Genomic DNA, 20,664 nt, shown 5'->3' with positions numbered 1-20,664 from the left:
TCTGTTATAAGATTTTTTTAAAATGTTTTTCTTTTTTTTTTTAAGATGTATTATATGTAAGTACACTGTAGCTGTCTTCAGACACACCAGAAGAGAGCGTCAGATCTCTTTACGGATGGTTGTGAGCCACCATGTGGTTGCTGGGATTTGAACTCAGGACCTTCGGAAGAGCAGTCAGTGCTCTTAACCGCTGAGCCATCTCTCCAGCCCCTGTTATAAGATTTTTATTTCCTCATTTCCTTGTACCAAGTTTAAAATTAAACTAGACTGTAAATGTTTTTGAACATTATTTTCTTTTATTTATTTATTTATTTATTTATTTATTTATTTATTTATTTTATTATATATAAGTACACTGTAGCTGTCTTCAGATACTCCAGAAGAGGGCATCAGATCTCCTTATGGATGGTTGTGAGCCACCATGTGGTTGCTGGGATTTGAACTCAGGACCTTCAGAAGAGCAGTCAGTGCTCTTAACCGCTGAGCCATCTCACCAGCCCCTGAACATTATTTTCTGTTGTGAATTTTTTGTCTATACTTAGGCTGATAGTACACAGTCCTGATTATTCAGTCTTGAAATCAGGCAACTCAACCTAGTAAGACCTTGTGTCAAAAATTAAATACTTTAAAAAAAGTTGTATACCACCTCCAAAAATTCTATTTTAAGTAGTCAAGGAGTAGAGATGGGCATTGGAATTTGTTTTGAAACAAAACAAAAACTTTTTTTTTTTTTTTGAGATTTACTATTATATCTAAGTACATTATAGTTGTTTTTAGATACACCAGAAGAGGGCATCAGATTTCATTACAGATGGTGTGAGCCACCATGTGGTTTCTGGGATTTGAACTCAGGTCCTTCGGAAAAGCAGTCAGTGATCTTAACCGATAAGCCCATTTCACCAGCCCAAACAAAAACTCTTTACGTGATTTTTTTTTCCTTTTTGGTTTTTTTGAGACAGGGTTTCTCTGTATAGTCCTGGCTGTCCTGGAGCTCACTCGGTAGACCAGGCTGGTCTCGAACTCAGAAATCCACCTGCCTCTGTCTCCCAGAGTGCTGGGATTACAGTCGTGTGCCACCACCACCTGGCTCTTTACATGATTTTAATATGATCTATAGCTAAGAACCACTGCTTATTTCAGGCTGGAAATGTTCCTTTTGAAGTATCCTCTGTGTTACATACCTCTGGGCTAATTTCAAGTCCTGTGATGATGTGTACACTGACCACACTCTGCATTTTCCTGTCTACATCTCTAAAGGACACCTCCTAGGTCCCTTTTGCATCTGGTCATTATACATGGTTGCATCAGAAAGTTATAATTTCTGTGGTAAGGATTTTAAAGACAGCCATATTAGACAGAATTCTCATTGCTGTCGTAAATATTCAAGAGAAAGCCTTCAAAGGACAAAGCTTTACTTTTGCTCACAGTTGCAGTCTATCATTTACATGCTCCATTGCTGTCGGCCAACACCGAGGCAGAATGCCCTGGCAGAGACAGACAGTTCATCTGTGGTGACAGGAGCCAGAGGGAGATAGACAGGAAGAGGCAGAGGAATGCCCATGGTGACCCACTTACTTAAGAGGTCCTAACTCCTAAATCTCCTGTCCTATTGTGAATCTCTCCATCGATGAGGTAGGAACCACCAGGATCCACGCACTTTGCCCAAGCCCATAATATAACCAACCCCCAAAAATGATTTACTACAACACTCAAGTTATAGTCCCTTGTCATAATTTGAATTTGAGAATTAAAGAAATTGAAGCAGTTAACAATAATATTAAAAGCAAAAAGGAGGGTATAGCAAGAGTTATCATGATATAGGAACAGCAGGAAAAGTCAAATTTGGAATTTATAAAAGAAAGTATAGAAACAATGAATTCATGAAATTCTTAGACAAATGGATGGAGCTGGAGAACATCATACTAAGTGAGGTAACCCAGTCTCAAAAGATCAATCATGGTCTGCACTCACTGATAAGTGGATATTAACCTAGAAACTTGGAATACTCAAGACATAATCCACATATCAAATGATGTCCAAAAAGAACGGAGGAGTGGCCCCTGGTTCTGGAAAGACTCAGTGCAACAGTCTAGGGGAATTCCAGAACAGGGAAGTGGGAAGGAATAGATGGAGGAACAGGGGGAGGGAAGAGGGCTTATGGGACTTGCGGGGAGTGGGGACCCAGAAAAGGGGAAATCATTTGATATGTAAATAAAGAATACATTGAATAAAAAAGAAAAAAAGAAAGTAATCCATAGAAAGACAAGGATCCACTAGGTGGTGGTGGCGCACAGCTTTGACCCCAGCACTCAGGAAGCAGAGGCAGGCAGAAGGTGGAATGTTAGCCTGGTCTACAGAGTGAGTTCCAGGACAGCCAAGGCTGCACAAGCAAACTCTGTCTCAAAAAACAAACAAAATAACAACAACAACAACAACAACAACAACAAAAAGGCAGTATGCAGTTTAAATGTTGCCTTCCTATGACTTTCTCTGATTCCTTTCTAAAAGAAAATAATAATTCCTTTTGTGGTATTCTCAAGAAATTATTTTAGAATTATTCCATTGTAAATTATTTCTCTAACTCTGTCTGTGCTGTAAGTTGTTCCAATAAAATACCATGTTTCATATATATAATGCTTGATAGAAATTGTTCAAATTAAATTTAAACATGTTGTTGACATGTAATGACCTCTGAAATCAATTATTAAATTATTAAATATTGGTGAATAATTTATTTTCCCTAGACTTTTGAATTTTAGCATGAATCTTGTCTCCCGTGGTATACATCATCCTGTCTGTACCGAAATTTTTCCAACTGTGTCCAGAAATAAATACGGAAGTGGAGCAGTGAGCATTCAGGCTGGCAGTGCTTTGCTTGCTAGGGGAGGCATCTGCTTTATAGGAGACCTGACATCACATAAAAAAGATAAACTCGAACAGCTTCAATCAGGTAAGCACTACTTTCTCAGTCATTCCAGCTGTTTAACCTTGTCTCACTAGCACTGAGGAGTCATTTAACAGAGAGATAGAAGTGCACGGGGCTTAAGAATGTTAGTTCTCAGTTCAATTTTAAAAATAAAATAACAATTTAATCTGCAAATGCACTGTTTTAGCCTTTCCGCTGGGCTCTAACACAGAGCTGTATTTTGAGCCACTTTTGTTCCCTTTTGCCTTATTGTGTCATGGAAGCCAGCACCATGAGGAAAGTAGCTGTTCCACGAGTACTGTCTTCAGTTTCTCACCACTGACTGTAATTAATGCTAGCTGTGCAGTTGTTGTTGTTGTTGTTGTTGTTGTTGCTGCTGCTGTTATTTTAATCTTAAAAGAGATTTCCTTCAATTCTCAGTCTGCCAAGAAGTTTTATTATGAACCAGTATAGGATTTTGTCAGATCTTTTTTCTTATATCTATTAATTTGGTTATATGATTTTTTTATAGCTTACATTGATTTTGCTTTGGGTTTTTGCTGTTTTATGAATATCATTGTTTTATTTGTATGCATGTCTATTTACAACTTGGGCCTGGTGCTCCCAGAAGCCAGAAGAGGACATTGGATCCCCTGGAACTGGATTTGAGGATGGTTGTGAGCTGTTACTAGTTCTGGGAATCAGTCCAGGTGTTCTGCAAGAGCAGCCAGGGTCCTTAACCACATGGGCCTCCCTCAGGCTCCACACTGATCAATTCTGAATACTGGACCAGCATAGCATTCCAGGTCTAATTTAATCAATGTGAATAATTGTGCGGATTTTCTGGAAAGGCATGAGAGAGATGCCTAATTACATACTGAACAGTGTCAGCCTACCAATGGCTGACAGATACAAGTCCAGCTTGACAAGGGACTGCACTTAGCAGAAGTCACTGATGGAACATTTGAGAGCCCACAGGCAGCTACACTCACTTGGACCACCTCTCCAACTCCTGTCTTATAGAGTTCTAAGTCCCTCATACAGGGCAGGTGCTAATCAGCTCTAGGGAGATATGTGTCTTGGTCCTTATCCTCATTAGAAACTTTGAAGGTTTTAGTAAATACTGCCAGACCATGGGAAGGGGGGCTTTGTTTAGCTGGAGTCTGACACTTGCTACCAATATACAGAACAGCTAAGTAGCAGACTGCTACAAAATAGTATTACTTTGGCAAGGTATATTGGTTACTTGTCTTGTTGCTGCAACAAAATATTTAACAAAAGCAGTGTACAGAAGGAAAAGTTTATTATGGCTCACAGTTCTAAAGGGAACAGTCCATCCTGTCAGGGAAAGAATGATGGCAGTTCAGGGCAGCAGGTCACATTGCATCCAAAGTCAGAAACCACAGAGAGATGTGTTTGCTCAACAGCTCACACACTGTCTGCCTCCTGCCTGGGGATCAGGAGGTAAGCTTTCAGCTCACTGCTCCAACACCCTACCCACCTGCCCGCCTGCCTGCCCGCCCACCGGCCCATCCGCCTGCCCCATACTCCCAGCCACGATCTTAGACTAGCCGCCTGAAACTGTAAGCAAGACCTCAATTAGATGCTTTCTTCTATGAACTGCCTTGGTTGTGGTGTCCCTTTACAGCAATAGAACAGTAACTGAGACACATGAGGTATATCAGAATATAGAAGTTTCCGTATGTCGGTACTTTAAATGCAGAAGTCTTAGGTTCAGTAGCAGAGTGCCTGCTTGCCATCGGTCATTGCTGAACACCAGCGGTCATGGGGATAAAGGTAAAAACCACAAGGAGACAGCAACAGGCATAAGAGAGGGAGAAGTACCAACTCCAGAAGAGACCAGAAACTGAGTTAAAACCCTGCTGGTACCATCTTTCAATTTTTAATAACTCTAAGCTGGGGATATACCTTAATTGATGGAGTGCTTGCCTTGAATACCCTAGGTTTGGTCCCTAGCACCACACACAAAAGACTTTTTGAAACAGCGTTTCCCTTGAAGTCGCACATTGCAAAGTGCAGCGAGGCTGGAGGAAGCACATCCACGTGTTGTCAACATGGCCTGCCACTTTCTTTGAGCATTTATAGTATCCATGTGGCCTTCAGGACACAAGTGGTTCTAACTTTAATTTTCAGTGACTTCTCATTCATTGTTGATGAATTGAAGTCTAATTCCTTACCATGTCTTACCTTGATTACAATCACTGTCACTGAGAAAGAGGCGCTACTGTCCCTTTGAATCAAATTTGCTTCCTACTTCTATGGAACTGCTATTCAGGGCATAACATATAAACAAATCCTTTAATATGTGGCCATCTGTGACTGACATCTTTCATTTAACTAAAAAAACATAGCATATTTTGTCCAGGAGGACATAAATCTATAAATCTCAGTATCCTGGAATCTAAGGTAGAAGGGTCATGAGTTTAAGGCCAGTCTAGGATACATAGTGAGTCTAAGGCCAGCCTGAGCTACATAGCAAGACTCTTCTAAAAAACACACAAAACAAGAGGTGGGCTAGCTCAGTGGGTAGAGATGCTTGTTGCCAGCCCTATGACCTGCCTTTGATACCCAGGACCCACATGGTATACTGACTTCCTCGAGTGTCCCCCTGACATCCACACACACACTGTGACCTGCACACAAATATGTGCACATACACACACACTTAAAAAAATAAATAAATGTAATCTAAAAAAATACAAAAAATTCCATTCAGAAGTTGCCATTTCAACTTTTGTATAATTTTGTGGCATTAAGTGTGTGGTGGGTTGAACAAAAATGATCCCCATAAACTCATCATACAGGTGGGCGATGGCTCCTCCCTGGGAGCACTGTTGAGAAGGGTCAGGAGGTGTGGCCTTGTTGAAGTAGGTGTGGCCTTGCCAGGGGAGATTGTTACTCAGAGGCTTCAAGATTTCTAAAGCCAGTGTGAGCCCCAGTCTTGTGCTCTCTGCCAGCTGCCGATGGACCCAGCTGCCTGAGGACAGCATGCCTGCCTGTCGGTTGCTATGCTCCATACCATGATGATAGTGACTAACCCTCTTAAATCATAAGCCCCTAATTAAATGCTTCTTTTCATAAGAGTTGCCTTGGTCATGGTTTTTCTTCACAGCAATGGACAGTTACTAAGACAAAGTACATTTATAGTCTTGTACATCTATCACTGTGTACATTTCCAGACTTGTTTGATCACTCCTGTTGTAGAAATTATTTAATCCGGACTTGAGATTTCTACCCCATCTTAAATTGTTCAGTTCCCAGATTTTAAAAAAAAAAACAACACACAAACAGCCTTTATGTTTACAGTAAGCACAAGAGCTAGGCAGATTCCTAGCCTCTGTGCTGTTAGATCCTACTTTCCTGTAGGTAACCCAGAATTATTTCTTGCTATTTACTGTGCTGCACCTGGACTTTTTCTGAACTCCGGTTGGCCAGCCTTCAGGACCATGGGTTTTCTGGCGTCTCCTTCTCCTCCTGGGCCTTCTTCTCCCTCATGGTCGCTCTCCGATCCCCAAGTCCAGGAAACCTAAACTCCACCCATGTCCTTCTGCCCAGCTGCTGGCATCTTTATTCACCCATCAGAGAGAACTTTGGGCCAAGGTGTACTGCAGACTCTCTGTGGGACAGCCAGGTCCTGGGGCGGCACTTAGCATTACAATCGCTAACAAAAGACCAAACTCAACACTCTCCAAATATATCCTTGCAGGGTGAGGTGTGGCTGCCCAATTGGTTCTTGATTTGGTCAACAAGGAAGGCAGAAGCTAATTGATGGGTGGAGCGTAATGGTGGGACTTCCAGGTCCCAGGAGGAAGGAGGGATTGGCAGTAAAAACTGTTCAGATGTACAACATCTAAGGTCTTAGCTAATGTTTGGACCATATTTTGTGATGCAGCTTTGGAGAGCAGAAGCATCACATTGTTCATCCCAGGAAAGAAGTTTGGGGATGATTTCGATCAGCAAATGACTTTTCCCATTCAGTGCAGTTTTTGGTCTTTTGTTGACATGGATTCATCTTCAAGGAGAAATATGCAGAAACCCAGTGCTCTGATTGGTCAGATGGTAAGGGCTGTGACTATTTTTCTGTTAGAATATTGTTTAGGAGGCCATGTTCCTAGTACTTGAAACATGGAAGCAGGATTAGAATTCAAGGTCATCCTCAGCTACATTGTGAGCTCAAGGCCATCCTGGCCTACATAAAACACTGTCTCAAAAGAAATGCTTTGAAATGTTTCTCAGAGAACTGCTAGTCTGTTTTCACACTCTTCTCTGCTTCCAGCCTCTTCCTTCTTATGTCTTCCTCATTTCTTAGGTAAGCTTCACCAAGTAACCATGGTGGTGTCAAACTGGCCGTCATGCTGAGTGCTGAGAGCTGCCGTGCAGATGTGTCCTGTTATATCCAGCAGCGTTTGGATGTTTTGCTCTTGATACATTTAGATATTTTATCAGACATTACAACCAAATAATGATCCAGTTGTTAATGTTTGGGTTTTTTTTTTTTTGTCTGAGCTACATCCCACCCCTAAATTTTTACTCATCCAAATCAGATGTCTAGTCCATAGAATTTTCTGTTTCAAAGTTGAGAAGTGTGTGTGTGTGTGTGTGTGTGTGTGTGTGTGTGTGTCTGTGTTTTCAAGGTTGACGGGGATGTCTTTCTCAACTGCAGTCCACCTTGGTTTTTGAGCAGTTTTTGAAACTCACTAATTTAGCTAGACCGTCTAGCCTGCAAACTCAAAGGGTCTTTCTTTTTTTTTTTTTTTTTTTTTCTGAGACAGGGTTTCTCTGTGTAGTCCTGGCTGTTCTGGAACTCACTCTGTAGTCCAGGCTGGCCTCGAACTCAGAAATCCTCCTGCCTCTGCCTCCCAAGTGCTGGGATTACAGGCGTGGCCACCACACCCAGCTCTCAAGGGATCTTTCTGTGTCCACCTCCCTACCACTTAGATTACAAGCACCTGTTGGGGCGCCAAGCCTTTCTGTCTGGGCTCTGGTGGATAGAATTCAGTACCTCCTCCTCATTCTTTACTGACTGATGCATCTCCTGAGCCCTAGAAGGCTTTAATAAATAATATTTAATAAATACTCAGTAAGAACTTTCTTTAAAAATTGCTTTCCACAAGTTTGACATTTTTCCCAGAAATTACTTTAAACTGTAGTTAATACTTAATCACTAGATAGTTAAATAATATAATGATCAATTTGTATTTAACTCTTTCCAATTAGTTAGCTGTTTGCCCCGCCTTTGTGTTTGCTGTAGGATTGCAGTTTGATTCCAGCCAATCTTGCAGAGGCATTTGGATTGTTGATTAACTGCAATGAGTTGTCTCCTTGCCACCCATGTCTTCCCACTGTGCAACACACTTTAAAGAAAGCGGTGGATCCCAAGGGACTGCTTTATTTCGCCTCTCAACAGTTCACAACCGAAGATTTTGAAAAGGTTAGATAAAATGCTTACTCAGAATGCCTACTTGTTTCTCAATTATTTATTTTTTATCTTTACATTTATTTACTTATTTATTTGTGTGGTGTGTGTGCATGCACGCATGCATGTATGTTGCACTCGTGTGAGCACAAGTGTACCCCAGGACACTTGTCATAGACAAGTCATAGAATAACTTAGTAAAATGCAGTCAGTTCCCTCCTCCTGTGGTTTATGGGGATCAAACCTGGGCTGTTAAGCTTGGCACCAAGGGCCTGCATTTGCTGAGCCACCTCTCCAGCCCATTTCTCAAGTTAATACAGTTTATTTTGGCATTTTTTTCTTCTTCTAAAATTTCATCTAGTTCATTTTTTGTTTGTTTGTTTGTTTGCTTGTTTGTTTGTTTGAGACAAGGTTTCATGTAGCCCAGGCTGCTTGGAACTCACTACAGTAGCCAAGGATAATCTTGATCCTTCTGCTTCTTTGCTACCGTGCTCAGCTGGTATTCTTTTACATAAGCTTGCTTCCAGATTTTTAACATTGTAAGTACATTGTATAAAACAAAAAAAAAACAGCTATGTAAGGAAACGTTCATATCCAAATGTTAAGCTTATTTCTTCTGCTATTATCTAAATATCCATAGCTTTAAAAGATCAATATATTTAAAAAGAATATTTACATAGAAAAATTAAGCTATGCCATGTGAGTATAGTTATTCACATCATGACTTCCATTTTCTTTAGTCTGTTATTTGAGAGGAAAAACAAGACACATAAAACATGTAGGGTGCTGGGCGGTGGTGACGCACGCCAGTAATCCCAGCACTCCCAGCACTCGGAGGCAGAAGCAGGCGGATTTCTGAGTTCAAGGCCAACCTGGTCTATAGAGTGAGTTCCAGGACAGCCAGGGCTATACAGAGAAACCCTGTCTCGAAAAACCAGAAAAAAAAAATCAGATGCCAGCACACTTTGAGATTATAATGAAATGAATCCATCATAAAATTAAATCTCTTATTTTTTATATTTTTAACTTAGCTACTGGCTTTTGCAAAGAATCTGAATGTGGAATTCACCTTGGAGGCAGAAAGAATGATTCATGGCTATTATCTAGCGAGTCGCAGAATAAGAACAGATTCTATACATGGATCAAAGCTGTCAGCATCTGCATTAAAACACTTGTAGGTATTCAACTCAGGATTGTAAGGTCAAAACGATATGAATGTAATTAACTTGCTTTTTATATTTGTTTTTTTTTTATTTATGATTGATTACTTTGTTTCAGTAAAGCTTAAGATGACTCAGTGACTTCCTGTGTTATAGTTTTAAGTCATTCAGACCACTAATAATTCTTTTTCCTAAATTATTTTTTTTTTTAAGTTTTGAGGACTCTTGTCCCTTCAATTGCTAAAGACATACACTGCATTTCATTTTATTTTTATTCTTTAAACATTTTTTAAAAATTCATTTTATGTATGAGTACACTGTTACTGTCTTCAGACACACACCAGAAGCGGATCCCATTACAGTGAGCCGCCGTGTGGTTCGGGAACTGAACTCAGAACCTCTGGAAGAGCAGCCAGTGCTCTTAACCACTGAGCCATCTCTCCTACACCCCCCAAGCTATTTTTAGTGGATCTTCCATAAGAGACATGCCTAAGAAAAGTGCAGAGATTTCAATGCAAATGATTGCTTTTTAATGTGGTTGTTTGTGTTTCAAGTATGTTGTAGATGGGCCTAAAGAAACTATCCTATTAAGTTATTTAATATTCATATGTGCATAGAATGTGTTTAGATCCAATCTACTTCTATTCCCTCCCTTTGAACTCCTCCACTAAATGTTCCTTGAACTTCTTTTCATGTATGTATTTAGTGCAGTGTCAAGAATTGAACACAAGGCCGGGTGTGGTGGCACACTCCTGTAATCCCAGCACTTGGGAGGCAGAGGCAGGCAGATTTCTGAGTTGAAGGCCAGCCTGGTCTACAGAGTGAGTTCCAGGACAGCCAGGGCTACACAGAGAAACCCTGTCTCAAAAAAACAAAAACAAAAACAAAAACAAAAACAAAACAAAACAAAACAAAAAACAAATCCAAAAAAATAGTAATAAATGCATTGTTATTCTTTTAGGAAGTAAATAATGAAAAGTTCATGTTATAAAAGAAATTATGGACTTCACAGAATCTAAAATAAGTAGCGCATTATCCTAACACTGTGTATTCCTGTCCCCAGAGGTACTCACACTGTTAACAGTTTTGCATTGTGAGCTCTCACAACTGCACCCAGCTTTTTTATGTGGGTGCTGGGGACTGAACTTAGGTCCTTATGCTTGTGAACCATCTTTGGGTTTTTTGTTTGTTTGTTTTGTTTTGTTTTGTTTTTTGGATCTGGTTTTTTTCTGAGACAGGGTTTCTCTGTATAGTCCTATCTGTCCTGGAACTCACTCTGTAGACCAGGCTGGCCTCGAACTCAGAAATCTGCCTGCCTCTGCCTCCCAAGTGTTGGGATTAAAGGCATGCGCCACCACTGCTGGTGAAAATGTCTAAGTACTAATCAGAGTACTAATTTATGCAATTAAAGTTATATTTATAATACTCACAAAACTACACTGCATCAGTTTTGAAGTTCTACTATCTCATGTTGCCTTTTGTCTGTGGTTAAAATACTCTGTACTTAAACTTCTTATGTTACATATGACTATATGGCCTCCAAATCAGGCAAAGTTGATTTTAATATAATTCTACCTTTGTATATTGTATGAACAAATACTGAGAGTGGGTATGGGTTTATGTGAGCAAGGTAAAAAAACACTTTTTCCTCTTCTATGGAATATTCATTTCTCTCTCCTTTAATGAAGGTTATATACATATTTTTCAGGATTCTGAATGAGGACACTAGGGTTACCATAATCAAATATGTTATGTTGAGAGATGTTCACAGATTTTAATTATTATCTTAGTCTAGCAAAAGGTTAATAAATGTAAAGTCTCCAACTAGGTTCCCAAGCTTCCTAGTGTAAACGTGGCTGTGTGGGAAGAGGGTGGTGCCACCTAATATGAGAAAAGCGTGAGATTTCATTCTGTTCATGAATAATGTGAACAAACATATAAAGGGATTTTTCATTTTGAGATTTAGGTTGTATTAATAGAACATGTATTAAGAACAAAAAAGTCGGCGGTGGCGCACACCTATAATCCCAGCACTTAGGAGCAGAGGCAGGCGGATTTCTGAGTTCGAGGCCAGCCTGGTCTAGAGTGAGTTCCAGGACAGCCAAGGTCACACAGAGAAACCCTGTCTCCAAAAAGCCAAATCCAAACAAACAAACAAACAAAAACAAAAACAAAAGAACTCTCCTACCTCCACTCTGACAGCTAACTGAAACACGCAGTACTATATTGTAAAGGTTAACCAAATCAGCTCATAAGGAAAATAGCTAGAATATTAAGAAAGGAAAGTTGTGTTTCACCAGATGTGGTAGCACTCACCTTAAATCCCGGCACTCAGAGGGTAGAGGCAGGTGGATGTCTGTGAGTTTATTGCCAACCTGGTCGCAAGTTCCAAGACAGGTGGCGCTGCATATAGACTTTATTTCAAAAAACAAGCCAAATTATGTCTTATGGCATTGTGTGTGCATGCGTGCACAGCTTAGGCTGGGACCCAGGGCCTTGTATCGTTGAGCCACACCACTAGCCCTCCTGCCATTACAGATGCTATATTGGAAAAAATAAACTATGAGCCAAATATGAAAATAACTGAACATTTGAAGAGTTGTCATATTTTGATCTCTAGTTCCAGCAGATAGAATGAGACCAGTGAGTGCAAATTACAGTGACAGGGAGTTCAGGGAGTTCATCTTACTCAGTATCCTATCCTCCCTTTACACACACACACACACTTCATGCCAAAGTCACTCGGTAAAGTCTACAGACTGTTTCAGTTCCCTGAATCGCAAGTGTCCAGCAGTTACTTTAGAGCCTCACACCTGCCTGATGAAAGCTGAAAGCTATTTCAGGTAGAAAGCAGTTTAAATGTTCAAAGAGGTTAAGTTACTAGTACAAGTAGTGAGTGGTAGCAAATGTTCAAAGGGGAGGAGGTAATGAGTTCAGGATGCTGTGGACAGAATTCGCTTATGTATCAAAAACTTTTAGGGGGCTGGAGAGATGGCTCAGCGGGTAAGAACACTGACCGCTCTTCCAAAGGTCCTGAGTTCAAATCCCAACAACCACATGGTTCTCACAACCTTCCCTAATGAGATCTGATGCCCTCTTCTGGTGTGTCTGAACACAGCAACAGTGTACTTATAATAAATAAATCTTTAAAAAAATTTTTTAATTGTAAGATTCCATGAGGACTTTAGATAGACAAGGGGCTGACAAAAGAACCAAGGATCTATATCTACGTATTTTATATATTGGTAAGAGATGTTTAGTCAGACTTGTTCCTTCTGGGTATTTATTGGAGCCGACCTTGGCGCAGCGGACGCTCCCCTTCCCTATGGATAAGTCAGGATATTTGCTTCTTCTGACACAATTTAAGATTCTGGGAAAGAGCTCAAAAGCAAAAAATAGTGTGCAGAACTTTAACACATAGCTCATGTCTTGGTTCATTCCTTTTTAAATATGTATTTTATAATTTGTTTGCTAACCTCGGTTTTCTCCTTTAGAGTTTCTCTGTCTGAAGCTCATGCCCGGCTGAACTTGAGGAATAAAGTGCTCAGAGAAGATGTACTAGTTGCAGCCTTATTGTTTGAAATCTCTCTCACATTGAAATATGGTAATGCACTATTTATATTTTAAATACTTCAAAATAACTAATCTTTATTGTTATTGGATATGTCTTTCTTGAATTTGAACATTTACTGTTTGTTCAAAGCAGAGTTTCACCATGTACTCCAGGCTGTTTTGAACTCAAAATCACACCTCATCTCTAACCCCTGGGATTTCAGCATATGGCACCATGCTGGAGGCAGTGTCCTCTGGTGGTAAACACCTACTTACAAGGCCTGATTGCTCTTTGGGGCATCTGTGAGACTAAGCCTCAGCCGCCCAAGCACTCTTAACTTAGGATCCCAAGGGCTTGTAAATTATCATGTACAGATTTGTATACGTCCTCTCCAAAGGAGACAGACTGTACATTTCATGAAATAGGTAATATAGAGAAATGATTACTAGAAAAGATTTGTCATCCTGATTTAAACACTAGTTCCAACAAATACTAAATTGAAGAGATATTTGACTTAATGCTGTACCTTATCAAATCACAGTTCTATATAACATACATTACCCTCCCTACACCCGAGTCTTCACTCTGCTTCTTCCTCCATAACTGTAAAGAACAGAGTGAGATAAATAATAATAGGAGCAGCTGGGTGGTGGTGGCCACGCCCGTAATCCCAGCACTCCGGAGGCAGAGGCAGGCGGTTTTCTGAGTTTGAGGCCAGCCTGGTCTACAGAGTGAGTTCCAGGACAGCCAGGGTTACACAGAGAAACCCTGTCTCAAAAAAAAAAAAAAAAACAAATCTAAAAAAACAAAAAATATAAAAAATAAAAAAATAAAAAAAATAAAAAAAAGAATAGGAGCAAGCAAGGAAAAACAAAGACAACCAAGAACAAATAAATGTAAGGGAAAGGAAAAATGAAGAATGTTAATAGAGGGGAAATGAAAACAAAGGCTGTTTTAAAAAAGGGAAAAAAAGAGTTCCCAATTGAGAATCAAGTCAAAGCAAACTTTACAAATATAAGAGAAAATAAAGACTAAAAATACTGAGTCTTATTTTAAAAAAGCAGATAAAGTCATAATACAAAATGTGGTAGAAAGGAAATGAGACAAAAAAGTTTTATATATATATATATGTATATATACACACACATGTATACATGTATGTATGAGCTATTTAACCTGAAGGATTATATGTATGTATGTATGTACGTACGTACATATGAGCTATTTAACCTGAAGGATGAAATAGAGGGGCAGGGAGAAGGCCCTGCAGTAAGTACAGGTACTTTCAAGAAAATGAGAGGTCAGGTGACCAAATCATTGCCAAACAAGCTATAGAGTAATAAAAAATCTGATTCTTAGGAATTTTAACCTAGAAGTATTAGAACAAATGGTGGGCTGGAGAGATGGCTCAGTGGTTAGGAGCACCAACTGTTCTCCCAAAGGTCCTGAGTTCAAATCCCAGCAACTACATGGTAGCTCACAGCACAACCATCTGTCAGAGATCTGACGCTCTCTTCTGGAGTGCCTGAAGACAGCAACAGTGTACTTACATATAATAAATAAACAAACAAAAAGCGAGTTACCTAAGATATAGAGAATCCCATAACTGTCTTTGAAGAATTCGTGTTTAGAAATGGGTTGGGGAGAAACGCTTATAAGCAAAAACCACAATATAGGAAGAAAGGTATGCGCCAGGCAGTGGTGGTGCAAGTCTTTAATCCCAAGTGCTGGGAGGCAGAGGCAGGCAGGAATCTGAGTTTGAGATCAGCCTGGTCTACAGAGTGAGTTCCAGGACAGCAAGGGCTACACAGAGAAACCCTGTCTCAAAAAAATGGTGTTTCACAAGCCGAGAAAGGGTTTCCAGAATGAGTGAGCACTGGACACATGCTATGGAGATTACAATTGCATGTGCTAAGGCAGAGTTTTGTAGTGCCCATGATCAGAGCTGTTTGGAGCTAGAGTAGAAATGAGGACTGGACAGGTGTGGCTATGGAAACAGCCCAGAGACAACTGCAAGTTAGTAAGGAAAGAGGGGGCAGTAGGTCAGGATGTGGGATCCAGGAAGGGATTTTCTCAGATGTAAATACTAAAGTGCTTATGATAAATGGTAAACTAATGACAGTACAGTCAACACTCAGGATGGCAATGGCTTGTGGAAGGCAGCCTGGTGGGAGTGTGATCAGAGATGAGGACTCTGTAATACTGAGCATGTAGAGGGGTCAAGAACCTGGTTGGGTAACACATATTGAGGATCACTTTATATTCAAAATATATTTAAATCAGCTACATGATAATCCCCACCTTTAATCACAGAACTCAGAGGCAGAAGCAAACCAGCCCAGACTACTCAAAATAAAGGGCTACCAAAAATAAAGCTTCAGTGATGAAACTCAATATTCAGAATTAACTTTTAAGTCATTTTGTTGAAATGCACCTCCATTTATAGTCTCTATTTTTGTTCAATTAGGGGCCACTGCATTTTGTGTTGCTCCCAATGCATTATTTCCATTTGAACTGTACAATGAAGAATATCTAGAGCAACGAGATCTCTACCTGACTCAGTGCCAACAGCAGCTCCAACAGTTTATTGCCACATATGGACCGGGGACAGCTGTCTTTTCTAGTGATGAATAAGCAGTTTGAAGAATTACCTTTCATGCCTCCATAAGCCTTGGTAAATGTGATTTTGGAGTAATGGTTCAGATAGATGTCATTTCTAGGTTATTTGTTAGAATGCCATGGAGTATGAAATGCGGCCCCTTCATAATTACAAATATTCAAATAATCCAACATCTAAACCAAGAACAGAAATTTTTATTTAAATGCTACCAAGGAGCTTCCTAGTTATCCCTGTAGAGGACTTGTAGTGTTAAAAGGGTTTGTTCCACCCATCAGGCAGCAATGCTTTACCTACCTTTAAGCTGGTTACTTTACCAGTGATGAGCTCAAATCACTGCAACCTAAAGGCCCAAAGTGCCTATTCAAGGCCTTTCTGTAACATGTACATTATGGGTATATTGCTTTATAAAGCTAAATGTAGACTTGAGGAAAGCTGTGGGAACCTACCTCCTGCTGTATACAACCAAAGTGACACTAAAGACAACCATTTATTCCTGGGGCAAGTTGTCTTCCTGCCAGGAGGCAGCACCACAGGGCCATGCCGCACTTGGTAATTTTAGGTTCTTGATCTGAGCAGCTATGATATAGTTCATACAAATTAAGACTTGTTTTGTGCCTTTTCTTATGATGTGATTAAGTCTAGGTCTCTAGGGTATATATATCAGCCAACACACCTGAAAAGCCTAACATTAGGGATTCCTATCATGGGAATCAAATCCAGAGCTTTGTGCCTTGTTAAGCCAGTTAACCACTGCCCAGCCCTTACAAAGGGCCAAGCCATGAGAATGTTGTGGAACTTAGGGATTCTAGTGATTTAAAGATTTAGCCAAGTCTTCACTCAGTTTTAGAGTTGTCCAGTGATGGAGACAGACTACCTAGTCACTTTCCTTCCTACAGCGCACTGCTGGCTACTGTACTAGCCAACAGGATTGGTTGTGCTGACAAGAAGTCTGCAGCTTCTGAAAGATGAGAAGTTTATTTTACTATGAGAATGACATATAAAGTGCATGTTTTAAAGAAATCACTGCCCACAGCAATTAACTGTTTATGTCTTATTTATTAATAACAAATTAAATACTAATTTCACCATTCGCTTCTGTTCATGGTTTCTTGACCAAGTCTTCATTTTACCTTCCAAAATGTAGGCTGCACCTTCCCAAAAGAAAAAAAAAAAAAGTCAGAGAACCAAAATAATCTTTCTTCCATCTCAGAAACTAGGCCCAGGTGTTCACCCTAATAATCTTCAAAAGGAACTGGCTCCAATCCCTTAGTGCTAACAAATATATTCTTTTAAGAGACATGATTGATCAAGTAAACTTACCCCCAAAAATGAAGGGTTTTTAAACATCACAGCTCCCAAAGATGGACAATCACTTCAGCCACCTACATGCTGGGGAGAACAAACAGTAACCCATTTAACAATGGTGTCATAAGTTAGTCATTCTGCACCATCTACATATTGCTGGCATCTCAGTCTTTAAGATTCTCTCTTCAAAGAAACCCTCAGCTGGGTAAACGGCAAAAAATTAAGTCATCATTGTGCCAGCTATTAAGGCCCTGTGTTAATCAAACCACAAAGAAAAAATAACACACAATTTGTACCTTGTTATTGGCAAATGTAGTCCTAGTAGATTGTTCCAATTACGTTTCATGGCAAGTTTTTGGAAAACATTTGTTCAAGTACCTTCAAAGGAGGCAGGTTTTGTTGCACCTAAAAATGAAAATATTTCATTGTGAGCTCTCATTTTACTTCAATATTTTAGTACCTTGTACGAGTCACCCTGACACAAGCCAGTCACTGGCATAGGAAGCTACAATTACGAAAATGCCTGCTTAAGATAGGGCTGTAAGCAACCCTGTAAGCCATTCTCATAATCAGTGACTGGGGAAAGGGGGCAGGCCATTGCGGACACCACCGCTGGGCTGGAGGCCCTGTGTTCTCTGAGAACAAAGAGAAAGCTAATACACATCATTCCTCCATGGCGTCTGTGACCTCCAGGGTCCTACAGTGCTTGAGTTCCTGCGCCATCATCCACCTCAGACAGAAAAGCATTTTAATCAAGCCCTTCACTGGCAGTACTGACTAGAGGATTGAGTACCAAGCCTTTGCTTTTATCAGTCTCAGGGCTTGCAGAGGAAGAGGCATACATACAATTGTGCAGACCAACACCCACACACTGGAGCAGGAATCCGCATGACCAGGGTCACAAATCATGTCCTACAGAACTTCAAGCGAATTTATGATTGAGCCAACTACTTGAGACGACTTATGACTTACAAAATTCGCCGGAGCACCCTTAATGGTCTTCATATTGGAAATGCTGAATTTACAGAAATCCAGAGTACCCAAACTGGTCTTATAAATGACAACAAGAAAGTATAATATGCAGTTCTGAAATGGTATGTTCTTTTGTATCCATATGCTTCAGTCTTTTGTCAGCATCCCCACCCTGTGTGGCCTTCAAGACGTTCGAAAATCTTGCTCCAACTTCCAAGTCTCTTTTAGATTGTACTTACGGGGTTGATCCAGGAATAAAAGCTTTTTAGAGTGCTGCCAATACTTCAGATCAAACAGTCTTTAAAAAAAACAACCCGCCAAACGTTGACGGTCTTAATATCTAAGAAGCAATATTACCCGTGTCTTTAAATTTTCCGATGGAAAAACTGATTACCCACTTAAGAAGCCTGCAACAGGCTGCACGGTGGCTTTTCTTGGGGACACAAAGGGCCTCTCGCCACCGTGCAGGCCCAGATGAAAGCGGCCGCTCCTCCCTGCATTTCGAAGCGTCCAGAAGACAGGCCTTATACTAAGAGCTCTCGTAAGACTTGGGCACTATTTCAAAACCAGGGCGCGCGGGAACGCGCCCCGCCGCTCACCCCGCCACGGGCCACGCCGTACCCGGGACCCACAGAACCCCGCTAGTGACCGGCGCCGCCAACAGGAACCCCTCTCCGCACCCACGGGGTCACGTAGACCGCAGGATTCCCACCTGGAAACGCCCGAGGACACGCCGGGGCCCGCCGCCCCCGGCCTCCGCAGCCCGCCATGGAGCACAAGCCGCTCACGCTCTACAGCGCGGCCGGGAAAGGAAGTGGCTCGGCGTGCGCAGCCCGAAGGCGCTCCGCTCGGCCCCGCCTCTTCCGTCCATCCCCGCTTCTTCCGGCTGCCGCCCCGCCTCTTCCGGCCAAGTCTCGGTTGAGTGCTCGCCTTCACGCCCTCTTCCCGCTCTGTTTCTATTGGGGCGGAGCGAGCAGGTTTTGGGACGTATTGGGAATAAATCCGCTAGAGATATTTAATTAAGTTTTCAAGTAATGAATAATGTCTTAAAATAGGACAGTCTCCCAGTTCTGGTCCTTATGTTTGCTGGGTCTTCTACATCCTCAACTTCAGTGTTTAAAAACCGTTGGTATCAGCAACTCCATTTAATTTTAGGATTTATTTTATTTTATATGTATGGGTGTTTGGCCTGCACGCGAGCCATGTGTGCATCACCTGCGAACCTGGTACCGACAGAGTTCACTAGAGAGTGTCAGATGCCCTGGAACTGGAGTTATATGAGAGACAGTTATGAGCCAGCTTACAATGTGGGTGCTGGGAATCTAAGCCTGGATCCTCTGGATGAACAGTTAGTGTTCTTCTTTTCTTCTTCTTCTTCTTCTTTTTTTTTTTTTTTTTTTTGGATTTGTTTTTTTCGAGACAGGCTTTCTCTGTATAGCCCTGGCTGTCCTGAAACTCACTCTGTAGACCAGGTTGGCCTCGAACTCAGAAATCCGCCTGCCTCTGCCTTCCAGGGTGCTGGAATTACAGGCGTGCGCCACCACTGCCCGGCTCAGTTAGTGTTCTTAACTGCTAAGCCATCTCCAGCCCACAGCAGCTCCATCACAGTCAGTGTTCTGGAATCAGCAAGCACATGGACACACACAGAAAGAGATAAAAATTGGTTGTCAGAAAAAAAAGAAGCTGTTAATTAGTTTGATCTGTAATAGTAATAGAACTTTTCTTAGTCATAGAGTACTCACCCACCGGGTTAGAGTGACTATTGTTGAACCTGATGGTCACGATGAGCACCACAACAAAAGCTAGCTGTGGAGGGAAGGGGCTTGTTTGATTTAGCATTCTAGATCACCGTTCTTCACTGAAGGGAATCAAACCAGGAATTCAAGCAGTGCAGAAATCAGTGCAGGGGATGGAGGGGTGCAGCTTACTGGATTATCTCAACGCCTTCTCAGTTTGCATCCCAGGACCCCGGGCGGGAGCGGGAAGCCTAAGGAGGGTGTGGGACTGGGAAAAGCCCTTAGGCTCCCTCACGACCAAGAACTGTTCTAGAGAGAGAGAGAGAGAGAGAGAGAGAGAGAGAGAGAGAGAGTGAGAGACTGAGGGAAAGGCAGTCCAGTGATTGGCCCAACTTGGGATCCATCTCAAGGGGAGGCACCAAGGCCTGACACTATTGCTGATGCTTACAGACACGAGCCTAGCATGGCTGCCCTCTGAGAGCCCCAGCAGGCAGCTGACTGAGGCAGAAGCACATACTTACACCCAACCACTGGACTGAAGTCGGGGACCCCTATGGTTGAATTAGCGGAAGGATGGAAAAACCAGAAGAGGAGGGCAACCCCATAGGAAGACCCTCGGTCTCAACTACCCAGGACCCCTCTGAGCTCCCAGGCACTGATGCGCCGACCAGGCAGCGTACAGGAGCTGCTCCTAGGGCCCAGCACTTATGCAGCAGAGGACTGCCTGGCCTGGTCCCAGTGCGGGAAGATGAGCCCAATCCTCGAGACACGTGAGGCCCCAGGCAGGGGGAGGTGGTGGGGAAGCATCCTCTCAGGGACGGGAGGAGGGGGGGGGAAATGGGATGAGGAACTGTGGGGGGGGGGACCAGGAGGTGGGCAACTGCTGAATTGTAATAAAAATAAATAAATCTTAAAAAAAATTTAATATAAGATATAAGGTTAAAAAACCATTTAATGCCGTGCGGTGGTGGCGCAC

The 20,664-nt window shown here is 41.6% G+C and overlaps 1 protein-coding gene, 1 long non-coding RNA gene and 1 other non-coding gene across 3 annotated transcripts in view; 1 reads left to right on the top strand and 2 right to left on the bottom strand.

Moving 5' to 3' along the window:
* Window positions 1-15,865, top strand: part of Mcmdc2 (minichromosome maintenance domain containing 2) — a 33,080-nt gene extending 17,215 nt beyond the window's left edge. Inside the window, exons 9-14 of the mRNA XM_052175411.1 lie at window positions 2,745-2,950; window positions 6,819-6,985; window positions 8,178-8,357; window positions 9,374-9,516; window positions 12,997-13,106; window positions 15,523-15,865. Of these exons, the coding sequence (XP_052031371.1) occupies window positions 2,745-2,950; window positions 6,819-6,985; window positions 8,178-8,357; window positions 9,374-9,516; window positions 12,997-13,106; window positions 15,523-15,689 (973 nt within the window). The 3' untranslated portion in view covers window positions 15,690-15,865. The remainder of the gene's footprint in view (window positions 1-2,744; window positions 2,951-6,818; window positions 6,986-8,177; window positions 8,358-9,373; window positions 9,517-12,996; window positions 13,107-15,522) is intronic.
* Window positions 15,866-16,711: 846 nt separating this feature from the next.
* LOC127680489 (uncharacterized) lies at window positions 16,712-18,773 on the bottom strand. Its single transcript, XR_007976956.1, has 4 exons — window positions 18,665-18,773; window positions 17,277-17,385; window positions 16,996-17,064; window positions 16,712-16,826 (listed from the first exon to the last, which is right to left on the bottom strand). It is a non-coding gene; the product is annotated as an uncharacterized LOC127680489 (long non-coding RNA).
* LOC127681904 (small nucleolar RNA SNORD87) lies at window positions 17,136-17,221 on the bottom strand. Its single transcript, XR_007977246.1, has one exon. It is a non-coding gene; the product is annotated as a small nucleolar RNA SNORD87 (small nucleolar RNA).
* Window positions 18,774-20,664: the final 1,891 nt, after the last annotated feature.

This window comes from Apodemus sylvaticus, chromosome 3, assembly GCF_947179515.1.
Source record: "Apodemus sylvaticus chromosome 3, mApoSyl1.1, whole genome shotgun sequence".
NCBI classification, from domain to species: domain Eukaryota; kingdom Metazoa; phylum Chordata; class Mammalia; order Rodentia; family Muridae; genus Apodemus; species Apodemus sylvaticus.
This window is presented reverse-complemented; position numbering and strand designations above follow the sequence as displayed.